General features: G+C 44.8%; 1 protein-coding gene across 1 annotated transcript in view; it reads right to left on the reverse strand.

Moving 5' to 3' along the window:
• Positions 1 to 34: 34 nt before the first annotated feature.
• Rpn1 (regulatory particle non-ATPase 1) overlaps positions 35 to 13,746 on the reverse strand; it is a 58,656-nt gene continuing 44,944 nt past the window's right edge. Inside the window, exons 17-21 of the mRNA XM_050186068.3 lie at positions 10,869 to 11,037; positions 8,521 to 8,742; positions 7,915 to 8,033; positions 5,865 to 5,979; positions 35 to 148 (exon numbers count right to left, since the gene is read on the reverse strand). Coding sequence (XP_050042025.1) covers positions 81 to 148; positions 5,865 to 5,979; positions 7,915 to 8,033; positions 8,521 to 8,742; positions 10,869 to 11,037 — 693 coding nt within the window. The 3' untranslated portion in view covers positions 35 to 80. The remainder of the gene's footprint in view (positions 149 to 5,864; positions 5,980 to 7,914; positions 8,034 to 8,520; positions 8,743 to 10,868; positions 11,038 to 13,746) is intronic.

A 13,746-nucleotide genomic window follows, 5' to 3' on the forward strand; every position in this document is an offset into this window, starting at 1 on the left:
ATACTGGATGCAGTAACTTGAGCCATGATACATCTGCAGTTCAAAACTTTTTTTTATTAAGTTAGTAAGCACAAGTCATTTCATGCTGCATAGTTTTCATTCTTCCTCAAGATGACAAAACCTTCCAGGACAGGTGTGAGAGAAATGTCTGTGCAGGCAAAGTCAAGGTTGAAAGCTGATGATTCACAGTGCACACTGCATCATAAAGATGCTGTTAGCAATTACTCAACGAAAGTTGAATCTTTCACTACCAAGCTTAACTCCAGATATTGTCATATTGGTTTATCAAGATCCAATGACCTCAGCAAGGATCTTCACAGAGAAAACTGCAACTGTAACACACACAAAAGTAACTCATTATATCATAATTACGGGTAAAGTCAGTGATTGGACAATAATGCTCATGCTATTTTCTGCAATACGCTAAAATAGAATTCCCACTGTATTCCAAACAAAATTTTCTGCCCTTGCCACTGCTCTATTGACATTGTTACATACTTCCCAACTCTCCTGAACTTTTTTTTTATGTTTATGAATTTGGACTGATTCAAGGTATTTAAGACTGTTGCATTAAGTTTTGCGAAAAAGAAGCTGTGTTCAGAAGTTTCAAAGGTTTTGAAAGATGGAATGGTGCAAGATTGCAAAAAAAGAAAATGCATACAAAAAAGAGGCTGTGACACCTGCACCACCCTCATGTGGCAGAGCAGGATGTCACATGCTAGCCATTTACTTTGAACAAGTTTATTAATACCCTATCACCCAACGTATGTTTGATCACAATAAAGTCCAACAGAAATCAAATTTTTCCATTGCGATTGTCTATTTTCTGCAGCTTGCACAAAGGAGCCAACCGATTGCAATCGAAAGTGACTCATGTGACTGAAGTGTATTATTACACAAGTTCCCGAAACAGGCCAAATAGAAATGTTGATAAAAAAAAAGTCACTTTTATTAAAAGAAACAGAGAGAAAAGAAAAAACGCTACAGATCTAACGCACATCTTGGAATCTATGTGAAGTGATGCTTTCATGAGGTTGTTAATCAAGCGCTATAAATCTGCCTATTTCATTCTTGCATCGCTGGCGTAAAGAAAACTGGCACGCCCACATGTGCTCTTGTGCTAGGCAATAATGATACAGGCAGCGATCACCTCAAAGAGCTAGTTGGCATTGGCATGACAGATGTATGCATGTGCGATTGTGGTCTAATGGCTAACCATTAGCATAGGGCTTCTGTGCTGGGGGCCGAGGTTAGAACCCCACCGTCGGGCACATAATTCTTTTTAAATGTATTTGGCAAGACAGCAGCAGCACCCAGCAGCCATGGTCAGGAAAGTCCAGGAGGGTTGTGAAAGCTTCCCAATCCTTTGCTGTCAGAGCCAGTGTGTCATGCATACACCTTCTGGTACCGAAACCGAAACTGGTTCGTAAATACAGTGGAACCCTGATTATACAACTTTTTCGGGAACACGAAAAAGCATAGTAAAATCCGAACATAAATTATACTTATAAAAATACTAATTTCGCACGATGGATTAACGAGAAACTTCAATGTAGACTACTAACATACTCTGCAGGGCTTGGAAACCCAAATTACCAAAAAAGTAAACGCGATATGAATTAACGCTGCAGTACAGGTGCCAATCATGCTTTATTCAAACAAACCTTTACAGCACTCCACTGCGCACTGCCGCGATTCTCGCCAGCTGGCGCTAACTTTAAAAAAGTCGGTAAGTTTCTTTTGGACCTTGTTTGATCTGTGAACCAAGAGCTTTCGCTCGATTTAAGCAACGTCCAAAAGGAGGTCCGTTGTGGCGTCGCGTGAAGAGATGAAGTTCCGGATGCCGTCTATGTGCCGTAGCACCTCGGCGTACGTGGTAGGCACAGGCACGGGCGTCCTCGTCCTCGTCGAATGTCGCAGCGCTGTCAGGATGGCGTCATCCAGCGACACCTTGCCGCAGATAGCAACATTGACGTCGACCTCCACGTACTCGGCGAAGGTCGTGGTGAGGTTTAAACCCTCGAAATAGTCGTTGGCGAAGCCTGCATCAGCCTCGAGCGGCATCGAGGTTGTTGTGTCCCCAGCAGAGGAGGCAGTCTCTTGCTTAAAGCCACAGTGCTTGAACGAGTTAGCGATTGTGCTTCGCGACACTGCGTTTCACGAACTAGCAATAAAATTTATGGCGTCGAGCACAGTGCTATTTTTTTCCGACTCGCTGCACTCCATAGCCGCCAGCCAACGCTGCACTAACCGCTTCCGGTACCCTTGCTTGACGCACTTAATGATGCCGGCATCCAGTGGCTGCAGCCGGTTTGTGCAGTTGGGCGGAAAAAAAACAACCTTTATGTTCCTCAGGCTGGACGTATCAGGTGGGTTGCACGGTACGTTGTCCACGAAAAGCAATATTTTACTCGCCTTAGCACATATTTTGTTATCCAGCTGCTGCAAAATATTGTTAAAAGCGAAGACGGCATCCACACCCTTTTGTTGAAGTTGTAGCTGCACGGCAGCATCTTCAAGTTCTTAAAGCACCGTGGCTTTGCAAACTTTCCAACAATGAGCACGGGCAGCCTCTTGGAACCGTCCTCGTTAGCACAGAATAGTGCCGTCACACGCTCTTTACTACGCTTGCCACCATGACAGCTGTCACCCTTAATTAAATGCAAGGGTTTGCTCGGGCTGCATAAGGTAAAAAATACTGCTCTCATCAGCGTTGAAAACGTCGCAAGGCTTGTATGCAGCAATCATCTCCGGCAGCAACTCCATTCACTCGTTCATCATCGAAACGTCCACGGAAGTGCTTTCTCCACAGGAGCGGCTGTACACAATTCTGTTTCGTTTTTTAAAGCGATCCAGCAACCTGTTCAATGCTTGAAAGTAGTCCATGCTCAGACGCAATGCCACAAGGTCCACCTTTTCTTTAGAATGGCGCCGTCAACGTTGATTGCAGAGCTCCGTGCTTGATGCAGCCACTTGACGAGAACTTTTTCTAACTTCTCATACTGTCCTTCTTTTGCCGCTTTCCGCTTGAGCCCGAACTTGTTGGCATTCTGCAATATCACCGCTTTGTTTGCCAGGATCGTCTTGAGCGAAGATTCGGGTATTTTAACCCTTTCGCTGTCACGGACGTACCGGTACGTCATCGCGCTTCCCCCCCACAGTGTCACTGACGTACCGGTATGTTCTCTATCGTGCGTTCAAAATTTAGCGCCTTAGCGCAAAGCTGGCGCTCCTGGATTGGCCACGCCATCTGTTGACTCTCTCTACAAGTTCGTATATTCGCCCCGACCTGTGTAACCCATGTATTGAAGCGTACAGTGCGACTACCACTCCCCACTTTCTCTTTGCTGAGTGGCGCGGTGGCTCCGCGTTCGCTGGATCATGCGTCGCGTGTGTGTGGTTATGGGTTCAAGGGTTGTTCTGCCATCTCCGCTGGTTTGAAGGTTTTTATCTTTCTTCTGTTGGTGTGACTGCTACGGCGCGTCAAGTTCAGGTGCACGTGCCGTTGCCTCTCCGAAAAGAGTGACTCGATTGCTGCTTTCGCTCTCTCGCCGCACCCTCGCTTCCGGCTTGCAGCAGTAAACGTAAAGCCCTTCGAACTTCGTTTAGCCTTTTTCCATCTCCCTCTGTCTTCTTGATCACGCAACGTCCCATTTCTCTCCGTTGTGCGGGCGACTGAAAGCGCATCCTCCCTGCGCGCGGGACCTTCGTCTGCTCATTGGAGCGGTGGCTCAATTCCGATTTAGAATACGAGCCGAGCTCGGATTCGGACTCCGACTGTCCGAGTCGCATGCGAGGAAGAGGGTTCCGCATCGTCAGATTCGGATGTTGAACGGATCTTATAGTCAGGCTGATGATGATGATGATGTTCACTAACAGCAGCTGCAGAACACTGAAATGTGCATATTGCATTGACTATGTTATTTGTATACCAATCATAATAAAAAATAAATTGCTATGTTCATTCCCTGTTATGCTCGTTCCCTGAAACCAAGCCGACACTGGGGGTGCGTCACGGCCAGAAAGGTCCTACAGCGAAAGGGTTAAAGGGACACTAAAGAGAAAAATGAGTTCTTCTGGATCAGTAAATTGCCTCTCTACTACACCAAAAACACCACTCTTACCACGATAAGACGCTTGGTAAGCCAGAAAAAGCGCAAGAACAAAAGACGGGCGGCGACGTCCTTTGAAGTTCTCGCACCTGGTCACTGTGACGTCATGAATTTTGGTGGCGTCTTCTAGGGCCTATTTAATTATATAGCCATACAGATTGACTACATTGTGTTCTAAAGGAACCAAATATTCAACACTGCAAGTTTCGGGAACCTTTACTCAGCCGACGCGGCCCAAATCCGAAAACATACTTTGGAATTCCTGACGTCACACTGACGTACCGGCGTCGGGGTTTTGGCGCGAAATTGAAATACTGATACTTCAACCTTCATTTTCTCATCTAATAAACAAACTATTATTTTGAAATGACTGCCTGCAGTGTCCTCAAACAATGCTTTATTAGTCTAAACTGCTTTGCTGTTTCGCTTTAGTGTCCCTTTAAAGTCCCGGGCAATGCTGGCTTTCGTGGCTCCATGCCGCTTTTCCGCTTCCTTGATTATATTCAGCTTATCGCCAAGCCACAGAACTGTTCACTTTTGGGACATCATGCGTCGCCTTGCTCCACACAATTCAACACCTCCGCTAAACACTGGTCGCTAGGATTATGACGAAGAACAAGTACGATAAACCTAAGCTTCTCTGAGGTACCCTGTCGGCGATCTGCTGCTGGGAAACTGGAAGGAGAGAAACGCTTCCCTAAAGCGACGCTGCCGAGAAGAAAGGGAGAAAGTGATTGTGGAGAAGAAAAGGCTCTATTTCAGCACAGCGGGCGTCGCGGGTGGCTGCTGTTGGGGGGGAGAGAAACGGAGCGAGGAAAGAGACCTGCGGCACTTTTCTTTCGTCCGCCGTTCCGTCCCGCGCTTCGCGAGGGTCGTCATATAATGCGGGTCAGGCAGAAAATTGCGTCGTATAACCGGGGTTTTTAATGCATTGCTTCTATGGGGACTTTGCCGGGACTGCGCTAATCCGTCGTAAAACCCGGGTTGCAACAAAACCGGGGGACGTATAACCGGGGTTCCACGGTATAGTAAATTATTTAGGGTGCTCTGACATTTGCCAGTATTTTTTCTAGTACTAGGAAGACTTGTACATTAATTTAATCTAAAAAAAGATGTCAGAAATGTGATGTCAGTAGCAATGTGTCAGTGTAGGAAAGAAAGACACAATGGGCAGTGTAGCAGAGAAAGCTAGTATTAAGACACCTGCTACACTTGAATGTCTCTTGCGACATTAGCGGCAAAAAATAGAAAATAACATTACCCATCATGGAATTGATCATGCACAAGTGAAATGCTGTGTGTGCAAATGATTGAACAGCGCCTTTGATTCCACAATTGTTGATCAAATTGCTTGGGGGGATTCATAAATGCTTAGAAGTTGCCATTTACCAAGGACTATACCAGGAAAATATTGTTGCTGAGGCCTAAGAGCCTAGACTTGACCAAATTTTTAAAGTTTTTTTTTTTGTTTTTGCTGGAAATATTACTTCACTATACTGAAGTTCAACTTTAAAAGAGCAAATGCATACTGTTTCTTAACAGCAGATGCTCAATGATAAGTGGAGAGGTACAGGTGGCAAAACTTACGGAATGACGATGCTAGCAGAGTACAAGAAATGTTGCCTGCAAACCCTTTACTTTCACCTAGACTTACCTTGAGAGGCCCTGATCCGTAATCAAAGAACTGTACATAGAGTAGCTCATCAGATATTCAATCAATGGCTTGAGAACAGAAACTTCATAAAAGGATACACTCCTCAGTGGCAAGTTCTGCTCGCTCTCCATAGGCCAGCAGGACTGGAGTTGTGTGTGTCTGGAAACCTGTGATGGTCTTGGGCTTTCCGGCCTGTCCCACCACATCGACAGCCTGCGTTGCCAGAGAAAACAGACACCACTTTTTAGCCACACTGATTAACTGATTGATTCAAAGATGCACGCATGTCTATCCTAGCAGCAAATAAGTGCAGTTGGACTACTCAGTGTTAAGTGGAAGCTTTAGCTCGAGGTCAACTATTACTGTATGCACTAGTGTAATGGCCGCAGGTTTTTCCCCCGAGATTATGGGTGCAGCCATTGCACGGAGAAAATGACATCTTTTTTCATAAATATTTTTGGTGGTACTTGCCTTTATTGAACTACAGTACGCGCATGTACTGGCTCTGGCTATTCTTGGCTATTCCTGTAGCGCGTCACCTACTGGATGAAATAAATGGCGACGCCCCACAGATGGCAGCGTCTCGGAGACAGCCGATAAATCTCAAAGGTTGCGCTTTTGCTACCTGGAGGCACTGAAAAGTCAGCATGGCTGCCTTGTTTTGCCACCGAATAAAAAATACGGTATTTGCTCTATTCAATTACTAAATGCGATACAGAAACGCCATCACATGGTAACCTTTGAACGAACATGAATCAATTTTAATTTTGTTGCACTACAAAAAACGAAAAAGAAATTTGAATTCTAAAGACTGTCTGGAGCAGGTTTCTTATTTAGGCTGCGAGTTTTAACGCGATAGCGTTAAGGGCCCTGCGTCGCAGAAAATCCAGCATTGCCGTCCAGCGTCGTTTTGGCAAAAATCATTCCAAACCATGCAAACCCAACCACGCATACCCAACCATGCAGATCCTCCCTCCGTCTAGCGCAAAGAAGTTACTGAACTAATTGAATTTTTCAAAGTAAAATACGTCAGGAAAATCGTAAAGCACGACTTACACATAGCCTGCAGACATGATGGCATCAGATTGTAATCTGAATATATGGGAAAACATAATGCTGTTACGCGAAAACTCAAAGAACTTCTTTTTCAGTGTTTCTACCATTCATAGACTGGCCATGGCGTCCAAGATTTGTGCATGCTGGCGCGTGCAAATCTTGGACGCCACGGTATGGCATGCCCGGTTCCTTGCAACACCTCCAGATGACACTTGCCTACGCTGCATCATGGCCCACACGAGAGGCCGCGTTTCCACTACACAGCTTGCTTTCATGCATAGTGTACGCTGCCAGCATTGCCCAGTAAACATTGCAGTTACATAAGCTGCAGCTGCCGGGAAGCATGAGGAGTAGTCAGGGGTCTTTCAGTGCTATCGCGTTCAAAGCTTAAGTGTACTCCAAATTCTTAAAACAAAAGTTTCAAAAATCGTTAAGCCAGCCAGAAATATGCCTGAGTAGTGCAATGGTAATGTTGTGGTGCTCTAGGCAATCCATACCTGTGGAAAGAGACTTGCCTGTCAGAGCTTTGGGCTTCTTTGTATACAAAGCTTAACTGACTGCACAGAGCTGACTTGGGTCAAGTTACATATGCTTAGCGGCCCAAGTACTTTTCTGAAGGAGTGCTACATGTAATGAAAAACTTCACTGCATATAATAGGCTGAAATGTATGCTTGCTGTGAGTGCACAGTGCTTGGGTGACCAGGTGAAAGTTCTAACAAAAAATCTCAGCAGGCTACACATGGGACGGACCACACACCACACAGAGCGCACAAGTGTGGTGCGTGTTCAGTCCCGTTTTAAAGTTGTGTGCAAAAAGGTGTGCTGACCCAAGACAATGTATAACCAAATGGCCCCAACTGCAGCCTTACTTGCACAGCATAATGGCTGAGAAGGGACGTGCTAACACTGTTACATACAAAGCAAAGCAGGCTGGGTCATAAATCAGGCTGGAATACAAAGCAGGCTGGGTCTGTGATGACAGCACTATCAACATGAAACTTGCAATATGGTCCAGACACCACTGCAGAAGGAGAATCGCTGCAAAACTTCATTCATATGTGCTGAAGCAGTACACATAGAAGAATGCTCACCTGTCCGACTCGGACAGGAACAGGCAGTGGCTCCAGCTTCTCGTTGAATGTGACTAACATGCGAGGCTGGATGGCCGTGACAAGGCAGTACAGCAGGTAGTGGGACTTGCCCAGGATGACTGCAGGGAGACATGGTCACACATCGCACACATTACATGCTGCATTAATGAAAAACAGCAAAAGGGTGCATTCAATGAAGGCCAGCATAGAAGTGCCAGTGATGGACACATCCATGTTTAGCTTTTGAGGGTGACTATGTTTTAAGCAACAGAAACAGAGGAGTTTATCATCAACTATTCTAGAGCAGTGCTCGTACCACAGTTTCCCGTCATAAGGCAACAAAAAAAGTTGATTTCCTTATGCCTTGCCCCTTGTCCCTCACAAATGTGATCTTCAAAACCAGCAAGACCACCATTCAGCCATGTGGAACTTCAGTTCATCAGGTCTAGACTACTGAAAATGTGCGCCAGCACCAGAAAGCTTCAGCGCACCCATACTGCTCTACTGCCACCATAACCACCTCAGCTGTACATCTCTAATGCACTGTAGCAGGCGTGTACACAGTCAACACAGGTTACAGGTTGGTAGTGGAGCAGCAGCACTCACTGTTTTTGACGTCGAGGAAGGCCAGCAAGGTGGTGAGCAGTCCTGCGGTGGCCACAGGGCTCATGAGCTGCCGGTCACTGTGGTAGGGGCCCAGGGTGAGGGTGCCCTTGCCCATGTGTGCCAGACCCTGCGCTAACCGCACCATGAACAGGTGGTTCGGGTCCTTGGCATGGTACTGTGCCAGCTGTCGCAGCATGGCAGCCAGCCGGGCATTATTGGTGCCTGCACAGCAAGACGCAAACTACAATCAGAATGTGTAACCTTTCACATGCTCGTTTAAATGGCAGTGCAAAATACAAATGCGCTTGAGACAAAGCATAAACAGAACTTGCAGTACACATGACAGCAATGCAACAAGAGTATTTTGAAACGACAGTTTGTTTCGCATAAAGTAATTTCCAAACTCAAAGCACCTGCTCTGTCATGCTTTGGGGATGTTCATGGCTTCTTTACCTTGTATTAAGGAAGTTTTGGATCTGTTGAGCTAGATGCTAATGCAGATGATGGCATACTAATAGTATAGCTGAAACCAGCGGCACCAGCAGTGAAGTGGCAGGTGACAAGTGCATACAAACGGCGAATACATGACATAGCTGTACCCACGTTTTCGCACAATTTCAGTAGGAACACACATGGCTCTTGGCAGAGTTTGAAACTGCAAGAGCATGCTAACCAGAACAAAATGATACTGCAACAGAGTAATTTGATGGAACTGTCCTTTACTGCCATGGAAAAAAAAAATATTAAAGGACATGAGCACATTGATTACACCATATTTTTGCTTGTATAATCCGCAATCATGTAAATCCACATTCCCAATTACAGTAACACAAGGAAAAAAAGAAAGCATGTATAATCTGCGAAGATAACTACATACAACGGTCAAATCTTTGGAAAAACAGTCTCCATTTGCAGATGCATAACTAGGCCATGTCATTTCTATGGCTAGCAGCATGGTTACTCGATTGTTCAGCAATGCTGACAAAGCTGGATTCGTACACCAAACGTGGACAAATCAGCCACATGATATGTGACGTGAATCAGATCCCTTTGCAGCTGGCACGGAGAAGCTGTCATATGGGCAAAGGCAACGGAGCAAATGTGACCAAGCCGAAAACCCCAACGGTGATTTGGCTCACTGCTATATCACAAAGAGCTTTGCGTGGACAGAGGGAATGCCACAGGAATGGGTGACGTATAAGTTTGCCGATGCCGCATGCTCTATTCACCTACTAAATTCAAAATGGCGACCCATAAAGAGGAGGAGAACGCACAATCTTGAAAGAGGAGAGAAAGAAGCTTCAACATGCAGGGGTGAGGAGAAGGCGGGGTTTCCTCGGAAATAACCAAATGTTAAGTGGTAGCGAACTTTGCCTTGAGGTGTGGCTTCATGGCAGGGCGGCGCGCATTGCTGTGAAGCCACACATTAGGTGAAATTCACATATACCGTATTTTCACGATTCTAAGCACCCCCCTCTAGTTTAGCGAAAAAATTGGGAGAGAAGTTTGCATGCGAATCTACGCACCCCCCTATTTGTTAGGAAGAGCGCGCAGCCAAGGCCGCCAAGCGCGCTTGCTTGCTCTGTCATTGAGTCCCGAGGTGGAATGGCGTCCGCGGCGCAATCTTGCCGCACAGCCGGACTGCAGAGCCGCGCGGACTCGTGAGTGGCAGTGATAGTGACTGAGCATCCGACAAAAGCGGTGGGTTCACTGTCTTCACCGATTTTTCTTTGGATGTTTGCAAAATAAAATGTTATTTCTCACACCCATCTCGTCGTGATGTCGCAGCAAAAAGAGGGAGGCGGGTCATTCTAGATTTTTCGAATCTAAGCACCCCCCCCTCACTTTGGGCATCGCGATCATGAAAAAAAGGGGGTGCTTAGAATCGAGTAAATACGAGAACCTGTACCACCACTTTACAGTTAAATAAATTTCTTGCAATTTTGGTGCGGGTTATATGCACAAAATATGGCAGACAGCTGCTTGTTTCATTTATCGGGTTACGGTAGAGCGCTGTAGGTAATCAGTATATTAAAAGTCCTTAGAGTTTCAAATGCTAAACATTCATGATAAAGCCACTGGACTGTTCCCATACTCACTTTGTAGCATATGAACATGATATTCCAGGAAAGTAACCACCAAAAAAAAGTTGTAAGTTTGAACTTTACTGGAAATGGTGCACTGATATTTTTTTCATGGGTAATTGATAATTGAAATTTCTTATAATAATTCGCTATTGAGTGCAACTCGGTTAATGCTTTCAAAGATTGCCTACCAAAAATGTAACAATGTAGTGAAATTTGATGACTGCTGCCCGCAAAGTTGAAAACAATGAAAAAGTGTCTCACCAGCACCAACAATTCCAAGTCCAAAGATAGCATTGTGGGCCACCTCATTGTCGCTGTCATGTGAGAACTTGCTGAGAGTCTCAAGAATGTTCAACCGAGGGTTTGACACTGAGATGAGAGCCAATGCCAGGGGCACTGCTCTTTTGATCACAGGCTCTCCATAGCGAAGCTGAAGGCATTGGAAAAAAAGCAAGCATAAAACGACATCAGGCAGGACCATCTATAGAGTAACAAATTTAACATTTACAACATGAAGTCGTGATGGAAAATTTTATAAAGTAAGATTTAACATTCATCCGGTCACTACAACCAAGTTATATAAGATTCATGTTCTAAAGCAAGGGCACAGAGTTGCATAACGAATACTTTTTAAATAACAATCAGTCATTTTTACCATCAACATAAAATGAGTTTAACATCCTAGCATACTGACAATGTTAGCAAGTTTCTGTCAATATAGTGCACATTGTGAAGCATTGTTTATTAAAAGCACAAAAAGAATAACAAGCAGATAAGCAGTTTACAGGCAACGTCTCAACTTTTTGGACTCCTAAGGAACCGCGAAGAAAAAAACGAATGCATGCCTTTTATTGCCCTCAAGGGCTCAAATCGCCACAGCCATGTTTGAAATAGCTCTGGAGGTCTGCCAGCACACTTAGTAGGTGGCTCAGTGCTCATACAGTGACAGGGAACGACAGGTGCACACGTGTATAATTTAAGAACACATACTGTGTCTCATGACAGTGGCTCCTTTCCACTCTTGGTATGCTTCACCGTAATGTATTGTGTGTGCTTGAACGCATAACACTGCTGTATTACAGTGAAGCTGGCTTTAAAAAAAATCTGCATTGTGCAGTGTTTTCAAGGCCTTTGCCATGCTTTCCACACTTCGAAGCCATCGGCGAGGATAATGAAGGCGGAGTCGACACCATTGCTGACAGCAGCAAATCCTTCCTATCATAAACATGGTAACAAACAGCACAAAGCTTCGTAGCAAACGTGGAAAGCAGCTAGGCCTAGTGTCGCAGAGTGCACAAAAGCACAGAATGAGCACATAACCATGGCATCGAACACCATGCGGCCAAACACAAATGGTTATGATGGCCACAGTGGCTATGGCTGCCAGTGCATTGGCTTGCAAGGGTGCTGGTTTGAGGCTGCCAGATACCGTAACTGCACGATTCTAACGTGCACCCTTATTGAATAAAAGGTGCGTTCAAATTTGCATGTGCATTGCAATCGTAATTAATTCTATTCAAAATAAAAAAAGAAACCCGATTATTAGTAAAAAAAAGCTCAATGCAATGCAGCAAGCCACATTTCCACCGTACAGTTGTCTGATGAAAGTGATCCTCGGAGACATCACAAGGTCCATGGTGCGTGGAATGCCCTCCCACAGGCGATGACTGCACGAGCCTCCAGAAGTTTAGCATTTCTAATGCAATAAATGGAACTGAAGAGGACTTTCTGTGGTCAGTAGACAGCGAAAAGGTGGTGTCGGTGGACTTCTGATAGCCCCTAGCTGCTAAGATTCAGCTGTGGGCGTGTCTGTTTGCCTTTGTATGTTCCATGATATTGTTTCAATAAGGTACACGTCTACTAAAGTTTCGTTACTTGATGTGTGCGGTAGAATCTGCACTAGGTTATTTTTTTTTTGTTCATATTTGGGCAATAATATAACTGCACGTTACAATCGGTGGCGCGGAAAAATTGTGCAGATACGGTAATCAAAATGATGGCGGCGGCAGCTTTGCATAATGTTGTTTCGGACCTGTGGTCATGACAAAAAGTCCGAAAAATCAAATGGCAAACGACACCTGAAATTTCAAAGTTCCTTATACATTGGCCCTATTGGGTACGTGGCAGTGCCACAAAGGCATCTGAATTAAAGGGTATGTTCGAAAAATCAGGCGTCCAGAAAATCAGTCATTGACTGTATTTGCATACTTTGGGATTCATTAGTGAAGCAGTAATGGTTTAGCTGGAAATTCTGGCTCCCTGAGAAGCTTACAATAGGTTTCCATTAGTTGGACTCCAGTTTGTTCCAATTTTTCGGTTAATTCAATCCCAACCAAAGGTCCTGGCCTTGCATTGTGCATTTCTACGGGCCCAAACTTTCGTAATTCCGATCCTAAAATTGGTGTTCACCAGATGATTCTAACTTTACCAGTCAGTATGCACATGCCTGACCGCTATGGTGACTCCTATAGCAGCCGCTTTAGTGGCAGCATGTCTCAGCGGAGCTTAGGGGACGGTGAACACACATAATCTCTTGTCGAAATTGTCTATTTTCAGCCTGCTCTCAGAAGATATTCAAGCGACAAGAGGAACTCACGATGTACTTATGGTGTTTACCAGATTCTAAAGTGGGTCTTAATATTTTCCAAGAAAATTTAACCAAAAATTGCCTGCACCGTGAAATCAGATGTGAAACCAAAACTGCAATCGTGGAATTCAGATGCTTTACCGCATACCGCTGTTGTAGAGCCGCGAAGCCAACTTTAGAAAAACCAACCGTCATTGTGCAACATGAATAAGACCCTTGCCCATTTTTCTTGCTAAAAGATCGGGTGGGTGTTAGATTTCTACTTTGTTTAGGAACTTTTGTCTTTTCTACAGTAGTTTCTTAATTTGGTCACATAAAAAGCGTGTGCGCGTTTTATACAGGGGCGTTATATTTGGGCAAATGCTACCAAATTAATCAGCAGTGTGTTTTCAGTTTTTTCTTCTTTATCTCGTTTAATTTGACCCGCCAGATAATTCGATCAATTCTGTCGGTCCCAGCAGGGTCAAATGAACAGAAGTCAACTATACTGTGTTCCACTAAATAAAAAATTATAAATTATGGGGTATTTCGTGCCAAAACCACGATCTGATT

The sequence above is a fragment of the Dermacentor andersoni genome, chromosome 11 (genome assembly GCF_023375885.2).
Source record: "Dermacentor andersoni chromosome 11, qqDerAnde1_hic_scaffold, whole genome shotgun sequence".
Taxonomy (NCBI): Eukaryota; Metazoa; Arthropoda; class Arachnida; order Ixodida; family Ixodidae; genus Dermacentor; species Dermacentor andersoni.